The 20,892-nt window shown below is 36.9% G+C and overlaps 1 protein-coding gene across 2 annotated transcripts in view; it reads right to left on the reverse strand.

The window, feature by feature from the left end:
* Positions 1–9,381: 9,381 nt before the first annotated feature.
* Edil3 (EGF like repeats and discoidin domains 3) overlaps positions 9,382–20,892 on the reverse strand; it is a 448,869-nt gene continuing 437,358 nt past the window's right edge. For both annotated transcript variants that reach the window (XM_028854156.2, XM_028854155.2), the window contains one exon: positions 9,382–12,269. In XM_028854156.2, the coding sequence (XP_028709989.1) occupies positions 12,120–12,269 (150 nt within the window). In that variant the 3' untranslated portion in view covers positions 9,382–12,119. The remainder of the gene's footprint in view (positions 12,270–20,892) is intronic.

Raw genomic sequence — 20,892 nt, forward strand, 5'->3', positions numbered from 1 at the left:
GATATAAAGTTGAGGGGGGAATGAAGGGAAACAGAGTTGGGAAGAAATGGAGGAGAGGGATGAGCATGATCAAAACCTATTGTACAAAGTTTTTAAAGAGCTATCACAGTTTTAAAAAGGAAATTACATATTTAAACATTTTCATCCTGGAGTCGATTGGTCCTCAGTCACATTTCTCTAAGATTCTTTCAGGTTATTCTGGTTCACTGATGAGTAATGGACAGAATTGGCTATTTAGTGCAAGTATGGCAATTTAATTTACTGATTACATGGGATTGTACAGGGTTATTTGTAACTGATTAAGCTTTAATGCTACTAATTGAAAAGTCACCAAGGAACAAAAAAGACAATTTATGATCTGTTTATTGTTAAAAACTGGATCTTTTCTTGTGATGAGAGTTACTTTGTGTGTATATGTGTGGGTGTATGTAGTGGGTGTACATGCGCATATATGTGTTTGTGGGGGATATACATGCATGCATATGGAGGTAAGATGTCAATTCCAGTTCTGTTCCTTAGTCACTGTTCACTTTATATTTTGAGACAGGGTCTTGAGTTGGCCTGGAGCTTGTCAACTAGACTGTAGTTGTTGATTTTTTTATGCTCTTTACTCTTTGAGGGCCCACTACCCAGCTCCCAAATAAATATACAGGGAGACTTATTATTACTTATAAATGCCTGGCCTAAGCTTGGCTTATTTCAAACCAACTTTTTACCTTTAATTTTCCCATCTACCTTTGCCTCTAGGCTTTTACTTTTCTCTATTTCTGTATATCTTTTCTTTCCTTCTTATTCTGTGTTCGGCTGTATTGCTGGGTGGCTGGCCCCTCTTTTCTCCCTTCCTTACTCCTCCCCTTCTCTCTGTCTCCTATTTATTCTTTCTGCCTGCCAGCCCCACCTATCTTTTCTTCTGCCTTGCTAATGGCCAGTTCAGACCTTTATTAGATCAATCAGGTGTTTTAGGCAGGCAAAGTAACATAGCCTTATGGAGTTAAACAAATGCAACATAAAAGAATACAACACATTTTTGCATCATTAAACAAATATTCCACAGCATAAACAAATGTAACACATCTTCAACTAATATTCCACAACACTAGACTGTGCTGACTAGTGAGTCTTATGAATCTGCTTGTCTAAACCTTTCTGAAAGATCAGAAGCCACTTTCTTTGGGTTTTTGGGTTTTGGGGTCTTCACACTTTGACAAACACTTTAGTGAATGAACTAACTCTCCAAACCCTTGTTTATGGTTTGTTTCTTATTTTTTTAGATTAATATAAATACATCATTTTCCTTTCCACTTCCTCCCTTCTAACCTCCCCATATACCCTTCCCTGCTCTCATTCAAATCCATGGCCTCTTTTATCATTGTTGTTGCATGCATACATGTATATACATATATATTTCTAAATATAACCAAGTATGTAAAATATAACTTGTAGGTGTGTTTTTAGGGGTGACCATTTGGTATTGAATAATCAGCGTGTCACAATAATCCTAATGATGCAGTCATAGTGCAAATACCATGGTGGTAGCCAATAACTCTCTCATCAGAATTAAGACCTTCTCAACAAGAGGGAAATCATGCCTGGTACTGGAAATCTAGCCAACTCTCCTGATGTAGTAAAGCTATGGATCTTGGAGAACTTACAACCACCAACTTATTAAACCACCATAATCTCTAACTACATTCTAGACATGTGTCTTTATTTCCATAGATGATTATAGTTCTCATCCCTCATCAAGGAAACTCCTTGATGCAACAGATAGAGGCCATTACAGAAAATCACAACCAATCAAATGCAGGGTTGTGGGGTCCAGTCTCAATGGATACATCTGCAAGACACCTAAAGCTCAGGGCACATTGTGGAAGAGGGGACAAAAAGAGTATAAGAACCAGAGGACCAGGGTGTTTTCTGTGAGATTGTGTCTCCCAATAATGTTAGAAGCTACACACACAATGTCGCTGCCTAAACATAAGCTGAACATGGACAACAAGAGACATGGCAAAATAGATGGAGGAAAGCCTGCAAGTTCTCAACAAAGAACCTGAGGGCACTAAGGGATACTGAGTGGCAGAAACAGTCTTCTGAGAAGTGAGCATCAGATTTATTTTTTAACATATTATTTACTTCGCAGCTTTTCTTCTACTCAATATTATACTAACAGAAATTGTGGGAGGTAGAAGTGATGATAGAGTAGCTTTGAATTTCTTCATATTCCAACTGATCCACAGGACACTATTTTTAGTGCTTATTTTCTTTTTCTTTCTTTCTTTTTGTTTTTTAGATGAGTTTCTCTGCATAGCTCTGGTCCTTGAACTCACTATGAAGACTATTCTGGTCTTGAACTCACAGAGATTTGCATGCCTTTTCCTCCTGAGTGCTAGGATTAAAGGCATGTTCGACCATGCCCAGTGTTCAGTGTTTGACTTGAACACATGCAAACATACCTGTTCCTCAACCTAGGGTGAGTGTATGTGACCAAAAGCGTATTGCAAATCGAAAACATCATGGTAAAATTGTGCTTAACACACTTAAGCCACTCAGCACCAGAGCTTAGCCTGGCCTACCTTCAAAGTGCTCAGAGCATTATGTGGGCCAACAGTGAGGTATCGCCACCTACAAATTCCTGGTTTCATAATAAAGTGTGACTGCCTCATGTAATTTGTTGAATGTCTGTATTCGGAGATCACTGGAAGTCACTGGACACTGGGGAGGATGAGTTGTTTACTCTCCTGGCTGTACGGCTGGCACTGTAGCTCATCCTTACTACCCTCATTACAAGAAAGGTTCATAGCATGTTAGTATTCAGGGAAAGATCAAATTAAAAATCTAGAATATAAATTTTTGAGTGCTTTTGGCTCCCAGAAATTGAAACACTGTAAATTTAACTACACTGAACTTTAGATTGTTGTTGTCAACATTTTTTACTGGGGAACTCAGGATTTCATTCTTTCCACATGGAGATCATTAAGTCATCATGCTTTTAATTGTTGCTTTGAATGTATTCAGCTTGTTACTTACCATTTAAAATATATGCTATCAAATATATATAGTTTGTCTATTGGTCAGTCATTTTTTAAATTAAGGTATAATTATGTAGTGATCAATTTTCAGCCATTGGTTTCTTATTTCAAATACATTACTAGGTATTGAAGGTATATTAAATTATATAGGACCATATAAGACATTATAAAATAAACAATTCATAACTGCTTAGCTGGAGGTATGTCACCACAATTATGTCTGTTCTAGTATACACTGGAGCACATTTTCAAAGCACATTGAGTTAAAACAAGAACAGACATATTGAACTGTCACAGGGTGGCCTTAAGATCTAGGTAGAAATCAAAAACTACAACTTGGTCAAAATTTAGGCTCTTTGAATTCCATTTCTTCTCTTACAAAGAAGACATATTAATCTACTGTTATGAGACTTGGCATGAGTCGAATATGGAATACATTTCTCTAATCATTATGTTTGATTTTCCAGCTTATCTCCTTCAGTGTGCCTTCTCTTCTTTGTTACATTGAGTAAAATGTATTTCTATGCTCTTTCTTTTTTGGGAATCTTCATTATTGTTATAGAAGTTATCATATTTGTTTCCTTTCTCTTCTCTCTCTAGCTCCATCCTAAAAACTGAGAATCTATAATCAAATTTTTTCATCTCTGTATTTTCAAAGCATCATACACTGATGGGTACAAGAAAAGTGCTTTCACTTTTTTGAATTAATAATTAACAACAACACCAATAAAACATCAGTTGAATCCCCTTCATCGTTTCCTGAAGATTAATCCAACTCTTTAAGAACTGTCTTATTTACAAAATATATTAGCTTTTCTTTATAAATCCAGAGAAAGTCTAAATAAATTTTAATCTCACAGGACCTGACTTATAGCATAAGGCAATAATTCAGAGGTATAAGCATGCGATATTAAATTTGAGAAGCAGCACACATATTTAATAGATTGAGTTTCTAGAATACATGGAAACTTAGGATGAAGGTGTGAGAGGCTATCATACTAAAATTTGTAAACTGGAGGTAACTGTATAGAGTCCATTTAACAATTCTTTAAACTCTATTAAGGCAAGAGGTCAAACCACTCTCTGTATTATGTTTCAACCCAAGTGGAAGGCTACCTCTATTAGCCTTGACCCATGCTACGAAAAACCTACCTCCAGGTCACAGTTGACACTCAAATGCTTGCTCCCTAGCAAAATCCAGAAGGAAATGGATTGGGGAAGAAGTCCATATCCCAACAGAGTGCTTTATAGAGAAGAAGTGAAAAAAGCTTGCCCTCCAGACAGAAGAAATCTCCACAAATCTCTGTTTCTTATGGTTTATTTTCCTCTTAGAAATCCTCTCAGGCTTCTAGTGCCAAACTCTTCTCCAGCCCAAGCCACTAGCAACTTCCTATTGACAGGATCCATCTAATTCAGCTGGAAACTCACGCTGGCTACTAAGCATTCAGAAACCCTGTGGCCAGCAGACACCGACTGTGTACAATGCAGCTCAGTGATACTGTGGAAATGGTTTTGAATGTTTATGGTTGTGTCCCAGAGTTAGAAAAATAAGCTGTATTGTGATCTATTGTGTCAAGAACATATACGCAGTCAAGAGTATAACTGATAAAAATATAGTTATAAATAGTCCTCTCGCTTCCTACCACTCCATTTCTTTTGTGTTCTGGAAAATACACACACACACACACACACACACACACACACTCACATACACACACACAAAGTTTCAGCTCACTTAATTGTTTGCATTAACAGTTTGAATTATTATTTTCCTATTATTTAAGTATGTACTTGGAGGATCAGGTCCCATATCCCAAACATTATGCTATTTAATAGGTTTCTTTAGGGGATGTTATTGATGTTATAATAATAAAAAAAAAATTAAAAAAAAAAAAAACGTTACTTGACATATCCAAGTTAAAAAGTCTCCAAAGCCCAGCAAGCAAAGCATATATATTGTTGCCTCTCTGATTTGCTACCTTTAATCCCTTCATTTAATTTTACAACTTCTCTCCTCAGGCCCAGGCAGAACATACTTTGGCTTCTAAAAGCACAGTGGCAATCCAGTTGGTCAGATTCACTGCTCTGTAGACTTTTTTTTTTTTTTTATTTTTTTGCTGAAAGGAAATGTTTTTAAATTTTATTTAGTTGGTCCTTTTAACCTTTCCCATATCACAAAGAATGGAAAACTGTGAATTGTGTAATTCTAGGTAGATTCTGTCAGTTGGTGTGATTTTTCACTTAAATCATTGCTGTTCTTTTTATCAGATGCACACATTCTACTGCAGTTATCTTCCTGTAGATTCTCAACCACTGTGCTTACCTGATTGTTCTCCTTTCCTCTCTGGCCACAGGAACACGTTGTTGGAATGCACCACTGGTCTCCCTGCTGCTCCCATGCAGATGGCAGTGGGCTGAGTTTACCTTGCAGTTCACCCTCCTTACTAACACACTGATGTGTAGGCAGATGAAGGGTGTGATGGAGTTTAATATAAATATGGAAGAATATGACTCATATCTTTAAGAACATTAAAGCAAAATTGTATCAGAGGCAATCACCATATGCCATGCTTAATGGTGAGATGCTCTGACCATTTGCTGATGTGACCATACATACCATCTTTCCATAGAAACAGGATTTTGAAATGACTCAGTCAACTTCTCTAAGTTATGAAAAAAAAAAAAAAGTAAATGAGATGCCCTTTCCAAAAGCATTCTCTCCTTCCTGCTACCAAATTCAGCTAATAGAAGTAGCTCTTTGAGTAAGTGCGACTTGCTTACTGTGGAAAACACTTTCCTTGGCAGCAATGGTGAAATGCCCAGTATGAATTATAGGTGGCTACTAAAAGAGAATCAAAAACATCTTATTTTCTCCTTCAAAATCAATAGAGAAATTGCTACTTACTCTAGGCATTCCTGACTCTGTAAAGACAAATGTGGCAGCGCATTTTGTTTCATAGTTGAGACATTTTCCACTGGCAAAATGCTTTAATCCTTCTCCTTACTCCAAGTAACATGGTCCTCTTGCATCTCAAAAAGCAATATTGTCACAAATAAACAATAAATTGCCTTGGTCATTAATTTTTATAAAAACTAACATTGGTAAAAAGAGATAAAAAGCATTGCATTCTTTTTTTTTATTTTTTAGTTTCTTTTTTTTTATTTTACAATACTATTCAGTTCTACGTAATAGCCACAGATTCCCTTGTTCTCTCCCTTCCTGCCCCCCTCTCCTTCCCCCCAGCCCATTCCCCATTCTCACCTCCTCCAGAACAAGGTCTCCCCTGAAGACTGGGATCAACCTGATAGACTCAGTCCAGGCAGGTCCAGTCCCCTCCTCCCAGATTGAGCCAAGCGTCCCTGCATAAGTCCCAGGTTTCAAACAGCTAACTCATGCAACGAGCCCAGGACCTGGTCCCACTGCCTAGATGCCTCCCAAACAGATCAAGCCAATCGACTGTCTCACCTATTCAGAGGGCCTGATCCAGTTGGGGGCCCCTCAGCCTTTGGTTCATAGTTCATGTGTTTCTATTCATTTGGTTATTTGTCCCTGTGCTTTATCCAACCTTGGTTTCAACAATTCTCGCTCATATAAACCCTCCTCTTTCTCACTAATTAGACTCCCAGCGCTCCACCAGGGGCCTAGCCATGGATGTCTGCATCCAGATTCCTCAGTCCTTGGATGGGGTTTCTGGCACAACTATTAGGGTGTTTGGCCATCCCATCACCAGAGTAGTTAATTCCCGGCTGTCTCTCGACCATTGCCAGCAGTCTTTTGTGGGGGTATCTTTATAGAGCTACAGTAATAAAAACAGCTTGGTATTGGCATAAAAACCAACATGTGGACCAATGGAATCGAATTGAAGACCCTGACATTAACCCACACACCTATGAACATATAATTTTTGACAAAGAAGCCAAAAGTGTACAATGAAAAAAAAAAAAGCATCTTCAACACATGGTGCTGCCATAACTGGATATCAATGTGTAGAAGGCTGCAAATAGATCCATATCTGTCACTGTGCACAAAACTTAAGTCCAAGTGGATCAAGGACCTCAACATAAATCCAGCTACTCTGAACCTGCTAGAAGAGAAAGTAGGAAGTAGTCTTGAATGCATTGGCATAGGAGATCACTTCCTAAATATAACACCAGTAGCACAGACACTGAGAGAAACAATCAATCAATGGGACCTCTTGAAACTGAGAAGCTTTTGTAGAGCAAATGATACAGTCAACAAGGCAAAGCGACATCCTACAGAATGGGAAAAGATCTTCACCAACCCCACATGTGACAGAGGACTGATATCCAGAATATATAAGGAACTCAAGAAATTAGACATCAAAACGACCAACAGTCCAATTGAGAAATGGGCTTTAGAACTAAACAGAGAATTCTCAACAGAGGAAACTCAAATGGCTGAAAGACATTTAAGGAATTGCTCAACCTCCCTAATCATCAGGGAAATGCAAATCAAAACAACTCTGAGATACCACCTTATGCCTGTCAGAATGGCTAAGATCAAAAACACTGAAGACACTTTATGCTGGAGAGGATGTGGAACTAGGGGAACTCTCCTCCACTGCTGGTGGGAATGCAAGCTTGTACAACCACTTTGGAAATCAATATGGCGCTTTCTTAGAAAACTGGGAATCAATCTCCCCCAAGATCCAGCTATACCACTCCTGGGCATATACCCAAGAAATGCTCAATCATACCACAAGAGCACTTGCTCAGCTATGTTCATATCAGCATTGTTTGTAATAGCCAAAACCTGGAAACAACCTAGATGTCCTTCAACTGAAGAATGGATAAATAAATTGTGGCACATATACACAATGGAATACTACTCAGCAGAGAAAAACAATGACATCATGAGGTTTGCAGACAAATGGATGGATCTAGAAAAAATCATCCTGAGTGAGGTAACCCAGACTCAGAAAGACAAATATGGTATGTACTCACTCATAGGAAGATGCTAGATGTGGAACAAGGATGACTGGACTGCTACTCACATCACTAGTGAGGCTACCTGGAAAATGGGACCCCAAGAAAGACATGGAGAAATGGATGAGATCTACATGAACAGCCTGGACATGAGTGGGAGCAATGAAGGGCGAGGGTTGAGGGAAAGAGAGTGGGAGATCCTAGCTGGATCAAGAAAAGAGAGAGAGAACAAGGAATAGGAGACCATGGTAAATGAAGACCACATGAGAAAAGGAAGAAACAACGAGCTAAAGAGGCCCACAGAAAAGCATTGCATTCTGGACAGTAGCTTTTTTATTTTCTTATTGGAATTTAAAAAAAAAAAACCTTTATTTAGAGTCATACATTCAAAACTCAAAACTGAAATTGTAGATAAAATTTTTTAGGTTGTACCAATTCATGCTTTATTGCTCACATTCTCTGAGAAGTATCCTCCTCACCAGGGTTTTCTCCTGGAATTCTAAGTGTTCCTTTTACTTTTGTGTCTTGAATCTGCTGCTCTCTATAAGCCTCCTAGTTAGAGATTTTCCTCTCAATAACCTGCTATCATAATAAAAATTTACCCCATATAGTAGTTTTCATAATTCACTATCAAGCTTATTGAGAATATTTTCATAATTGTTTTTACTTAATAAAAGTGTATTTATGTATGTTTGTGTATGCAAACATTAGGCAAAAATGAAACCCCATTGAACCATTCATATTAAAATGCAATTAAATAGGAGCATGTGGGAACACAGAATCATGAAACTTGATCTAGCAGAGATTCACAGATGTTGGAAGAAAAGAGCTTTTAGTATCTTGAGTTTTACTCTAATTTTTGAATCCTAATAAGGTATTAAAGTGTAGGGATTATACATGATTATTTTACTGGTGACTTCTACAGAGCCAGAAAGAGTTTATAAAAAAGTCCCATGTTCAGACTTCTACTAAGTAATAACTGGAGTTAGAGGTAAATATATATTAATGTCACGTTATTCCTTACTATCAATGGACTTCCCTCAATATACTCCTGAGCATTATCAACTGAAAGAATAATAGAAGCAGTAAAAAATAACATATGAATAACAATAGATTTATTAGTCTTGTACTACACTGCTCTAAGTATACATGAGGAGAAAATGATTGGATTATTAATAGTTTGCAAATTTTCTGCAAATTAAAAAGTATAGACAGATTTATACATTTTAATAATCTCGGGTAAAATGTTTTTGCAGTCTTATACTTGAAAACAATTAGAATCTCTATCTTTTGATTTGCCTGTTTCATTGATATTAAATAAAAATTAAGTGAAGTATACGGTTAAGGTTAGTGTGCATCCACAGACAAATTGTGTGTTCTTAGAAACATGTTTAATTACAACCACTTCAAAAGTAACACCGAGTTTCAAAAGTTTATTTTAACTTTGAAGACTAGACAGAGTCATACTGATTTTACAACATCCTACATGATTTAAGTATATCTACAAAGAAAAAAACAACATTGGGATATTACACAGTTTGAAAGTTTACAAAAGTTATGTGTATCTTAGTTATTTCTGTCCTTACAGACACACCAGATGCCAGCATTCAATGTTATATCTCACAATTTGTTGTCTAGCAAAGATACAGTCATTAATACCTGGTCTTCAAAATTCATACCTAGCTTTATGAAGACATTCACAAAGAGAAAGTCAACCCTAAAGTCGGAATTAGTGCCTATGACAGATGATTACACTGGAATATACATGAAATGTATATGTTAATAGCTAAGTCATTTGTAATTTCCTAAATCATACAATTAGCTTGTGATAATTATGTAATATAGCAAAGACTGGGTAATTCTGTGTTTCTGTATTTGTAAAATTTTGCTTGTAAACAAAATTCAATTAAAACATAATGTTTCAGCTTGAAGCCGTGGATACAACTGACACAAACGCTAAACTTCCCAGTATTGTCGTTATTTTCTGTGTAAGCATCCTTTGCTGACAGATGCATGTGCACTGGGCATGCTATGTTGTGAGTAGCACATTGAGCAGAGAGGGTGTACAAGCGAGCAAACCATCCACTGACTTTCTGAACAGGAACAAGTATCATTAGTACCAACTCATTGGGCAAACAAATTTTAAACAGGTATCAATAGAACAAAATTCAAAGTATCACATGAAGTCAAGAATAGTTTTGAAAAAGTATTTCAACACAAAATATTATTTATAATTTCTAGAATTTAGTATTAAAGATAAAGAATCTGCGAAGAAAAACACCTACAGATTTAGTAGTACCTTTATCCCTGACAGAAACAAGGACCATGAGCTAATCAGTAAGTGTTGCACTTTTAGGACCTAAGTAATTCTATGTACTGCTATTTTAATTTAAAATACTATTTTAAACATTCTATGTTGATCATTTTAAACATTATTTAGGACAACAGTATTCAAGACATAGCAATTTTGTTTTGGGAAAATGTTGATAAGTATTCAGCATTTTATATACTGAAAATCATCAGGATTATTAACAAATCTGATATAGTAAGCATGTGGGCATGGGGCAAACATTTGGCCTGACAGCCACCACAGAGCAATGTATTTGCTGTCATTTAAAATGGCAACCTGATTGACTTTCTCTTTCAGTTCTTCACCGTGATTGAAGACCACTCCATAATTACATCATTGAGAGGTGCTGTGATCACATGGACAGACAGGACGCGACAACACTGGCTTTCCTTATGCAGCACACACAGTAAAGGGAAAAGAAAATAAGACACAGCCGTGTTTGCAGGACTTTAGCATTTCGTGTATATACCGCCCTTGCTTTTCCTGAACCCTCAATTTAAAACTCCAGTCATTCTATGTCTGGGCCTTTTAAAATAAATACTTGTAAAGCTTATAAATTAGATGTGGAGGACATTTATGGAGGCAGCCTGAGCTTTAATTTTAGACATATGTCGATGATGCTGCCATTATCAATAACAAATTATTATGAGAATTGTTTATTTTTTTTCTAGGACATTTGAAGCAAAAGAAATAGAAATCAATTTTCATCTTGAAAATGGTTTATGACTTTGTCATTAGTGAATGCATTGCTTCTCACCAATAATTATGCAATGTGCTTTCTCGAGAAGCTACCACTGATTTCAAACAGCACTGAAATCTGCAAAGAAATGTTGAGAACACTCGGCCAAGCTGTGCAGCATGAGGCTCATGTACATTTGCTAATATCTTCAATATACAGAGAATGATTCTCTTCTTTCAAAGAAATGAAGATTTAAATTCCAGGGTCATGATAGTTTTGTTCTTTTTCACTAAATGATAAGGGAGTCTCAGAAAAGGAAGCCTTAGGGAATGAGATAAGGCTTCCTTCAAACATGAAAATTCAGGTTAAATGTACTTATATTAAATACAGACCCATTTACTGATATCCAATCATGTTCAATGTATATTAATAGATGTTCCAGGTACGTGAATAAACACAACACTTCCAGTTAAATACAGGGGGAAAATTCAATGAGAAAAAATAATAGCCTATTTATGTCACATATAAATAATATAAACTTGAACATAAAGAACTTCCTTTTTTAATAGAAGTAAAGAAAATAAAAATAGAGTTGTTATATTGATTGGTACTGCATATCATATAGTCTTCTCCAAATCTCTGTAATAAACACTAACAGTGTTAGGCACAGGCAAACAATCCAGATAATCCAATTCATTACAGGAAAAAACCCTTATTGCTAAGATTGAATGTTTTCTAAGTGTTGGTTGAGCGGTAACCATGAAATCTCTCCCAACTCTTTCATCTGATAACTGAGTTTCTTTACCTTTGCTGTAAAAGGAGGCCATGCTTTGCTGACTATACTTCAGCCAATGTACATAATTCAGAGAACAAGGACAGTAATTCACAGAGAGGGTGATGTGACTTAAGAGAGTTGTGCAATAAAAACAAAATTAAGTTATTGAAAAGGCAGGCTTAGACCCCCTTAAAAGACAGTTAGTAGCCTACCATAAATTTGAACACTTTTTCATGAGAAAAAGAGAACCCATTCAGTTTCCATCAGACTTTGCACAGTTCATTTCATGGAGATACTTGTAGGGAAATAAAGAAAAGCATGATGGGATGTGGAGTCCCTTCATTCCTCCTCTGTGCAGCCCAGCAGCTCTGAGCGCAGAGTGATCCTTCCATACCAGGACCAAGGAAGGATCCTTATGTGTCGAGCATAAATGGGAGGGTCGATGACGTTTTTCCTGTGAGTGTCGTTGTCAAAATTGCCTTGAAAGACCTAATAAAGAAGAACAAAGATGATTATTGAGTCCTATCCCTCTGTAAGATTGTTCACTTTCTTATTTATAGTGCACATTGTACTTAAAATTAGTAACTTAATTTTTTTATTTTTTTAATTTGAGACAGAGTTTCTTTGTGTAGCCTTGGCTGTCCTGGAACTTGCTCTTAGACTACTCTGGCCTGAAACTCACAGAGATCTGCCTGCCTCTGCTGCCCAAGTTCTAGGGTTAAAGGCATGTGTTACCACCGCCTGGAACAATTTTATTTTTAAGAATAGTATTACTTTATTATTTATTGTGTGGGATGCATAAAGTATGAGTATAATCAAGTGTGGGGGTGTTTTTGGATGCATATTTGTGTGTATATGTGTGTGTGTGTGTGTGTACTCATGTAAAGCAGAAGGCAGTATGGTGGTAATTAATAGAAACAACATAGGCTAGAGAGATGGAACGGCAGTTAAGAACACTGAGCACTCTTCAGGATCTGGGTTTGAGTCCCAGCACCTACATGCTGGCTAACAACCATCTGTAACTCCAGGTCCAGAGATCTAGTGTCCTCTTCTTCAGGGCTCCACAGGCATCAGACACATACGTGATGCACAGATACAAATGCATGTAAAAACCCATGCAAATATGATGATGATGATGATGATGATGATGATGATAAGCAACCCACACAACCTGAGTTCCTGAATCACGGCTAGGGTGAGAGGGAATGAAGTTAACACAGAAACAGAAACGGTGAAGCTGGAATCGAGGGAGGTTCTCTGCCAGGATCCAGTCTAGCACTTCAAAATATACAGCACAGGAGGGTGAGCTAGCCAGTCTCTGAAAGAGGTCTCTGTATGCAAGCCCTCTCAGACTCTTAAGATTCCAGGTCTTTGCATGCACTGGTCAATCTTCCATTGACACTCCAGATCTCACGCTCCTTCTTCCAAGGAGAGATTCACAGCCTCTCTTGAACTTGTCTCATGTTAGCCTAGCCAATTGTCCCATTGCTTTAGGTTTTGGGAGGTCTTGACATGGTCATGCCCATATCAAAACACACATTCACTTAGAGCTTCACACTCAGGGCTTCCTCTGCCCTCTCTGCAATAATAAATTTCAAAGAGAAACAACAGAAACTATTTGGTTGTCTTTTTGCTGGTTCTACTGGAAGATCATTTGCCATGCATGGCAAATATAAAGTGCTGTTGCCGTCTGGTAGGGCAATAACTGTTTAATTTGACAGAAAATATCTCTTCATAGATTATTTTTGAGTAAATACTTGCTGAAAAAAAGGACACAGAGCAATGCTACATCTAGGATCTACCACCCTTGCATATCTAATTTGTATTTACTTAATAGAATTTTAAAAAACTTTTGGCAGGGATTTGGCCTGTGCTGACTAGGGAGGAACTCTTTATGGATTCAGATGTGTTACTGAGTAGCTGCACTTCTATTAGCAAAATATCTCTTGTTCAGAATATGGCATGTAAACAAAAATCTTGTGATAAGTTGTCATGTCAAATGACAGTAGACAGGGGATATTCCTTCATTTGCTGGCGTTTCCTAACACATGCAGCTGGATTCTGTTGACATAAAGTTTTACAATTAATTATGAGATCCAACATCCCAAGCTATCAGTCTGCTGAAGAACCTAATGTCTTTGTTTGAAATAATTGAGTTTAAATTTATTAATGTGCATTGCAAATATAATAGTTTAAAATGAAGTGTTATGTTACTTCATGGAAAAGAAATACAGAAAAAGATGATTTCTTTTTAAATTTCTACTTCTTGGTACAGATTTCTATAAGGAGCTGTAAAACCCCCAAATTATAAATTATTAATTATATTTAGTTTCTTATAAGATGGAATACATCAATCATGACACTGCAGCTATGAAATTTCTGATGTAATGTATAAAAATCACAGGTATTTGGACATTCAGTTTAACAGTAAGTAAAGTTTGATAATACAGGGTAATCTCTAAAATTTGTGACTATTAGAAAGTTGCCACATTTATATTACAATCATCTAAACCTTAGTCAGCTAGTTCTGAAAATACAGGTTATTTTTAAAGGGTTCACAGTAAGGATGGCACAGAGCACAAAGCACGCAAATCGTGAACTTGCTCGTTTTCAGGGGACATCTTGTTCTTGTTGTGCAAACATGTCACACATGTCCTGTTTCCTGGTCTCTAGCACAGTAGACCTTGCTAAGAATGCAATCTCCGTGTTTTACCTGGGAAAGCAAGGCAAACACAACACTTCTGATTGAGTTAATACAATCTGTGAGATTTCCAGGAATATGTGTTTCAGATACCCACTGTAGGCAGGATCTGAAAAGATGGATGGAAACACGGATTCCCCACAAACAAGGGGAAACAGCTTAGAGGAGAGAGCTGCAGTGTGATTTGCAAATTTTTGGAAAAACCATGCACAAATTTGAGTTAAGGCAGGATGCTAATTGGCTTACGACAGGTTTGCGGTTATCTCAAACATGATCGTGCTTAGGGGATCTCTCAAGCGTTTCCTAATATAAGGGACCTCAAGTAAAAGTTACTCAAGGCGCCTTGAACAGGCTTCCACAACTGTAACCTGAGAGAAGCGAAAGGGAGGAAAGGGACAATTCTCTAAGCATGGATGAGTTTCAGAATTTTGTTTTCTACACTAAACTCTTCTGTGATGCTAGTTAAAATTCAAATCAGATTCTTCTGGGGATTCTGCCTCAGCGCAGGCAATAATATCATATAAAATGTGACAATAAAATGCTTCCCTCCCCCAGCAACAGTTTTTATGTTTTTAAGATGAGATTGTCATTGGTTTCTACAGACTAATATCTATTAGACCACTGCATATATCAATTGTAAGAAGCCATCAAGCAGTGTGGAGGAAATTGAGAATATTCTTCGTGAGACGGACAGAAAGTCTGGGTTTACCTCAGTGTTTGTGTTGTTGTTGTTGTTGTTCTGAGACTGGATCTTTCTATGTGACCCTGACTAGTCCTGCCAAAAGCAGTTTTGCCAAGAACTCCCAAGTTCTAGGATTACCAGCGTGCAGTACTACTATGTCTGTCATGTTATATATATATATCATGTATGTATATAAACGTGTGTGTGTGTGTGTGTGTGTGTGTGTGTGTGTGTGTGTCTGTCTGTCTGTCTGTCTGTCTGCCTCTCTGTCTGTCCCTTGGGGGCAAAGGAGGGGCACGCATATTCATGTGGAGGTCAGAGGACAGCTTGTGAAAGTTGGCTCTCTCCTTCCACCATGCCTTCCTGGGTATGGAACGCAGCTCATCTGGCGTTGTAGTAAGAGCCCTCAGCTGCTGAGCTCCCTCGCTGACCCCGCCTGCACCCTTTCTGTACTTCACATGAGACTCTGACCTAAGCCGGCCATGTTACAGTTTAATAGGGAAGATATGCATTTAGGTAGTTTGAAAGTCTCCACTTCTTAAATTTAGACTTTTTTTTTTTTTTTGGTTTTTTGAGACAGGGTTTCTCTGTGTAGCTTTGCGCCTTTCCTGGAACTCACTTGGTAGCCCAGGTTGGCCTCGAACTCACAGAGATCCGCCTGGCTCTGCCTCCCGAGTGCTGGGATTAAAGGCGTGCGCCACCACCGCCCGGCTTAAATTTAGACTTTTAAAACCATCCTTTCCCTCCAACTCCTTCTGTGTCCCCTCCCATAGCTTCCTCTCAAATTCATGACCTTTCCTTTAATTATTATTGATAGATATGCAACACTAAAGGGACTAAGGGGATTTTGTGTGTGTGTGTGTGTGTGTGTGTGTGTGTGTGTGTGTGAAGTTTATAATTTGCTTAGAAATTCTCCTCAACCTATTGATCCAATGTTTTATTGTCAATGAGAGCAGATGTTTGGCCAACAAAAGAAAAAATTCTTTCATACATTCAACAGTATCATAAACATCTTCAGAAACTGAAATTTAGTGTTTCAAAATGAATGCTCCTGGTTCAAAAATCTCTGACACTTCATCATCTCCAGACTGTGTTCATCTGGAGTGCAGATCATAGGACTCCCTGTACTGTAAGTGGTGTGACAATTAACTAACAGGCATATCACAGTATAAACAAAAGAAAGAATCAGGCACCCCTGATGTAGTATTTTGATCAATGCAAATTTATTATTAGAGAAACCCAACTTTTTCAGATTTTTTTTCTTGTTTGTAATTTTCCATTGTATTACTTCTAAAAAGGATATTAAACTAAAACCAAAAATTTATATTAATCTTTATTTTATTCAGTCCTTGGCATTGTAAATGTTTATAATGGGATTTGTAAAAAGTTTTTATCTATTTAAAAATAATGGAAACTTAATGGGCATTAAAAGTTAAATATCTGTTTCATGAAGTAACTATGTACACATGAGCACAAAATTTGATTTTTGCATGGCTTCTAGTTCACATGCTTGTTGGAGTGAGCTCAAAGTCATTAAATTGTTGTTATATACTTAAGATTATTAATTATATATGGCTGGGTGGTGGTGGCGCACACCTTTAATCCCAGCACTCAGGAGGCAGAGCCAGGCGGATCTTTGTGAGTTCGAGGCCAGCCTGGGCTACAGAGTGAGTTTCAGGACAGGCTCCAAAGCTACACAGAGAAACCCTGTCTTGAAAAACAAAAAACAAACAAAACAAAAAAATTAATTATGTACTTAATGTTATATGCTTAATTGTGTGAATATTTGTGTTTTTTCAAAAGTTTAGAGTTCCAAACTGAATTAAATCATAGAATTTAAATGTTTTGAAGTCATAAAAATTTCATAGTAGTAGAGTGTAAAATTCAAGTTAAAAGAAAATTTTTTTTAATTAAAATAATGTTTAGAACTGAGATTTCAGTGTTTCTCATTGTAAAACTTATTGACAATAGTCTAGGAAAATCTATAATTTAATTTAGTTTCTATATGCCTATCATCATATTCCAAAAATTAAAAATAAATTTAAGTATAAAGATAAATAATTCACTAATTGTATAAATGTATATTTTCAAAAAACAAGCTTTAAACATATGAAACTTCTGGCACTGGTTGTAAAATTTGCAACCAAAATCTGATTCTTTTAGAATAGACTCCAACTATTACTCAGGAAATTCAATTTTCTAAGGAAATTTTCCAGCATCCTAAAACCATTTCATGATTGAGTGGCTAGTGCATCCTTTTTGAAGGCTTCCTTTGCAATCAATTCCAGTAACCCAATGAAACTCTGTAATAAAATTAGTCTAAATACAAACGCATTCTTTCAGTATAATAAGGAAATAAGAATCTACACTCCAGGTAAGTTCCAATATGTCAGGAAATGTTTCTTTGTAAAATAGGGCATAACGAGAATCCCTTCTAAGAGGTTCAGATCACTAGTCTGCACAAGAAGGAGCCGAGTATCAGGGAGAAGCCTGCACTGTAGGATATCCTAACAGTGCTGTAGCAGGCATACACTTCGACACATGAGAAACAAAGCTGTTGAAGTACCTTCCATTTTAGCTCAACCAGGTTGGAACTACTGCCCTCCATAGTCGCAGGTGAAATAACTGCCACCTGATACACCCTATAAGGCAGAGACTATTTCTGTGCATGAGGCAAAGCAGATTCAACCGAATGTATACACAGACTTTCTCTAAAGCCAGGGGCATAAGTTTACACATCTCAGTTTCAGAAAGTACACAAGTAGTAGTAGGTAAGAGATTAAGTAGAAAATAGTGTATTTCTGTATTCACCACTAGCTCTAACATATTTAGTAATCAGTTTATTTTTCTCTCCACCAAAAAGTCATCTCATTATTTTTGTAAGTGTGGTATATTAAAGCACCCCCCCTTTTTTTTTTTTTTTTTTGTCTGTAGTCTACTCATGTGTGCTATTGAGACAGTTAACTAAAAGTTCTTTTAGTCGATGTCTCTTCAGCAGAATTTATGAATGGGGGGATAATCTTTTCTTAGTGGTTATAGATGAAGGCCTTTTCAGGGATACACCAGTTCAGTGTCATATAGTAGCGTATGCATTAAACGATTCACCTATGCTGAGAAAATTCTGGCCTTTACTTTAGCTCCTGTGAGGTCATCTGTGAACCTTTGGAAAGTCCTGTCACACGAAATGCTTTGGTGCTCCTGTGGGGTGCGGGACACATGAAATAGTCTATGCTAGCACTGTTATTTACGGAGGGAGTTTGGGTCAGCTTCACCACTGAATGGGTGTCCTGGACTAAGCTGTATATGTCACGTCATTTGTCGGATCTCTCTCCACGTCCTTTCACTATCATAAGTGAATTGTGAGCACAGCATTCTCAGACACATTCTGTGTGTATTTTGAGTGACTATTCAGATCTCAGGCTGGTCTTTGGGACATATGGAGAATCCTAACATCTATGTTGAATGGTATAGACAGGCACAGGCTTCCAAGAAGGATATTTAATATTTTTAACATTAATAATTGCAATAAGGGAGTCCAGTTCCAGAAAGCATTGTATTTAAGACTTTCCCAGTACCCAGGACAGCCTACAACAGATTTTTACAGTTTAAAACTAACTTGTCCTTATTTTCTGCATAAATTCTGGTATTGCAATCTAGTGGCATTTATTTATTTTTAATCTTAGATAAACAATCTAAAAACTCTTCTATAAGGATCTATTTTATATTCACACTTTTATTTTTAACTTATAGATGACATTTATTGTCATGGATGCAAACCTAATATATATATATATATATATATATACATATATATATATATATATGTATATATATATATATATATATATAAATAGCTAGAAACCCTTATCCTTTTCAATACTTTCGTTAAAAAGAATTTACCATCTTTACATGCCTGTATTTCTTTAATATTTTTACAAGAGCTAATAAGTTTCTCTAGGACCATTACTTTGGCCATCTCTTCAGGTTTAATTTGAAATCACAGTTCTCTGAGAGCCATAGAACATGGTGATATATAAAAAACATTCTGCATCATGGTTCACGCTGGATATCAGCTTTTATCTGTGTTCCTTTCAGAATGATATTTTGTTCCATGAGCTCCTTTACAAACAGAGCTTCCCACTTGCCCCAGAGATTTGTGTGTGTCTCAAGCTCTCAATGAAATTATATAAGGCTCTCACACTGCCTGTCCAGAGATTTAGTTTCAAAGGCCCAGCTGTAGAAAAATTTGACTTTAAGAAGAAAGTGAACAGAAAGACCTCAGGACAAATTTTCAGATTTCCCTTAGTGCAGAAATTATTTTAAATCGCAAATAAACAAGTGGATTTTCCAGGAAGTTATTTGTACTCTGAGTGCTGCTCTCAAGCCTTTCCTTGAGGCTCTAATATTTGCATTTTACTGTACTTATGTAAAAAGGAAGGGTTTTGGTCTTTGATTTTTACTTCAGGCAGTTTGACATTTTACTGGACTGACGTGTCCTTGTAGCATGCTCTGAGTACATGTAAAACTCCTATTACACTGCAAGATTTCAAAATCAAAAAAAAAAAAAAACCAAAACCAAAACAAACAAACAAACAAAAAAAAAAAAAACACAAAAAACTAAGCCATGCTTTTAACGCCCACTTAGAACCCCTGCAGTGAGCGTGACTTTCACGATTTTGCTATTTCTGTGAGATTGTATTTTCTTTTTAACATGAACCAATAGATATTCCAGTAACAGCTGATGAACAGTTGACTCATGTATTGTCCCTTTTGTATACTCCACATTTTGTCCTTCCATTGTTTTTCAAAGTCCCATACATTCTCCTTTGTTCTCATATTATTGACATGTCAACTGCTTGGCGGACAGTTAATTCTTGACTGGGAAACGGAGCTCCATGGTGACTGTCAGAATTCCTTCTCTCAGAGTTTAAGATTATTCATAAAGAAAAGGGAAATGACATGGCATTGGCAGTGTTTTTGAGAACTTGAAGTTTTACAAACTTTCATGGAAATATTTCATTCCTAATCGTATAATAATAAGGAATAAACTGTCTTCAGTTTATAGGAAACTCTCTGTTCCTGTCAAAGTAGACATTTGGGTTCTTAGCCTATTGTGAATAACAGGATTATGTAGTAATTTCTAGCATTTGCTCAACCAAATGAGAGGCAAAATGGACAGGAGCTACTTCCATCCTTTCTGGGAACAGTTTTCATAAGTATGCTTGGCTTCAAATAACCAGAGAACATACGTTTTTCTCTCTCCTTCTCTCACTGCCTCCTAATAGGATGATGCTATGTACTCAGCTTGGCCTTGAACTCACAATGCCCCTGCCTCTCCCTCATGAGTCTAGTGAATGCTGGGATTACAGGTATGCACACAAAGTCCAGCTAGATAGTGTTTTGAAGAGATCCCAATGATCTTCACTAAGAAATTCAGACTCTGCATTTTGATAAGTTGTGGTTTTCTGTATCATCTCTGTCAGTCACAAGGAGAAGTTTCCTTGAAAAAGAGTGAGAACTAAACTTCTCTGAGGGTATAAAGACAAATGTTCAGAATGTAGTCAGGGATTATGCCGGTATTGATGACACAGTTAAACTCTAATGTTATATAGACTGAGCCGGCATGTACATATATATTCATGTACTGGAATTAATGAAAGAGGACATAAATTTGAAAAAAAAGCAAGGAGGTATATGGGAGGGTATGGGGGGAGGAAAAGGAAGGGAGA

This window comes from Peromyscus leucopus, chromosome 11, assembly GCF_004664715.2.
Source record: "Peromyscus leucopus breed LL Stock chromosome 11, UCI_PerLeu_2.1, whole genome shotgun sequence".
NCBI classification, from domain to species: domain Eukaryota; kingdom Metazoa; phylum Chordata; class Mammalia; order Rodentia; family Cricetidae; genus Peromyscus; species Peromyscus leucopus.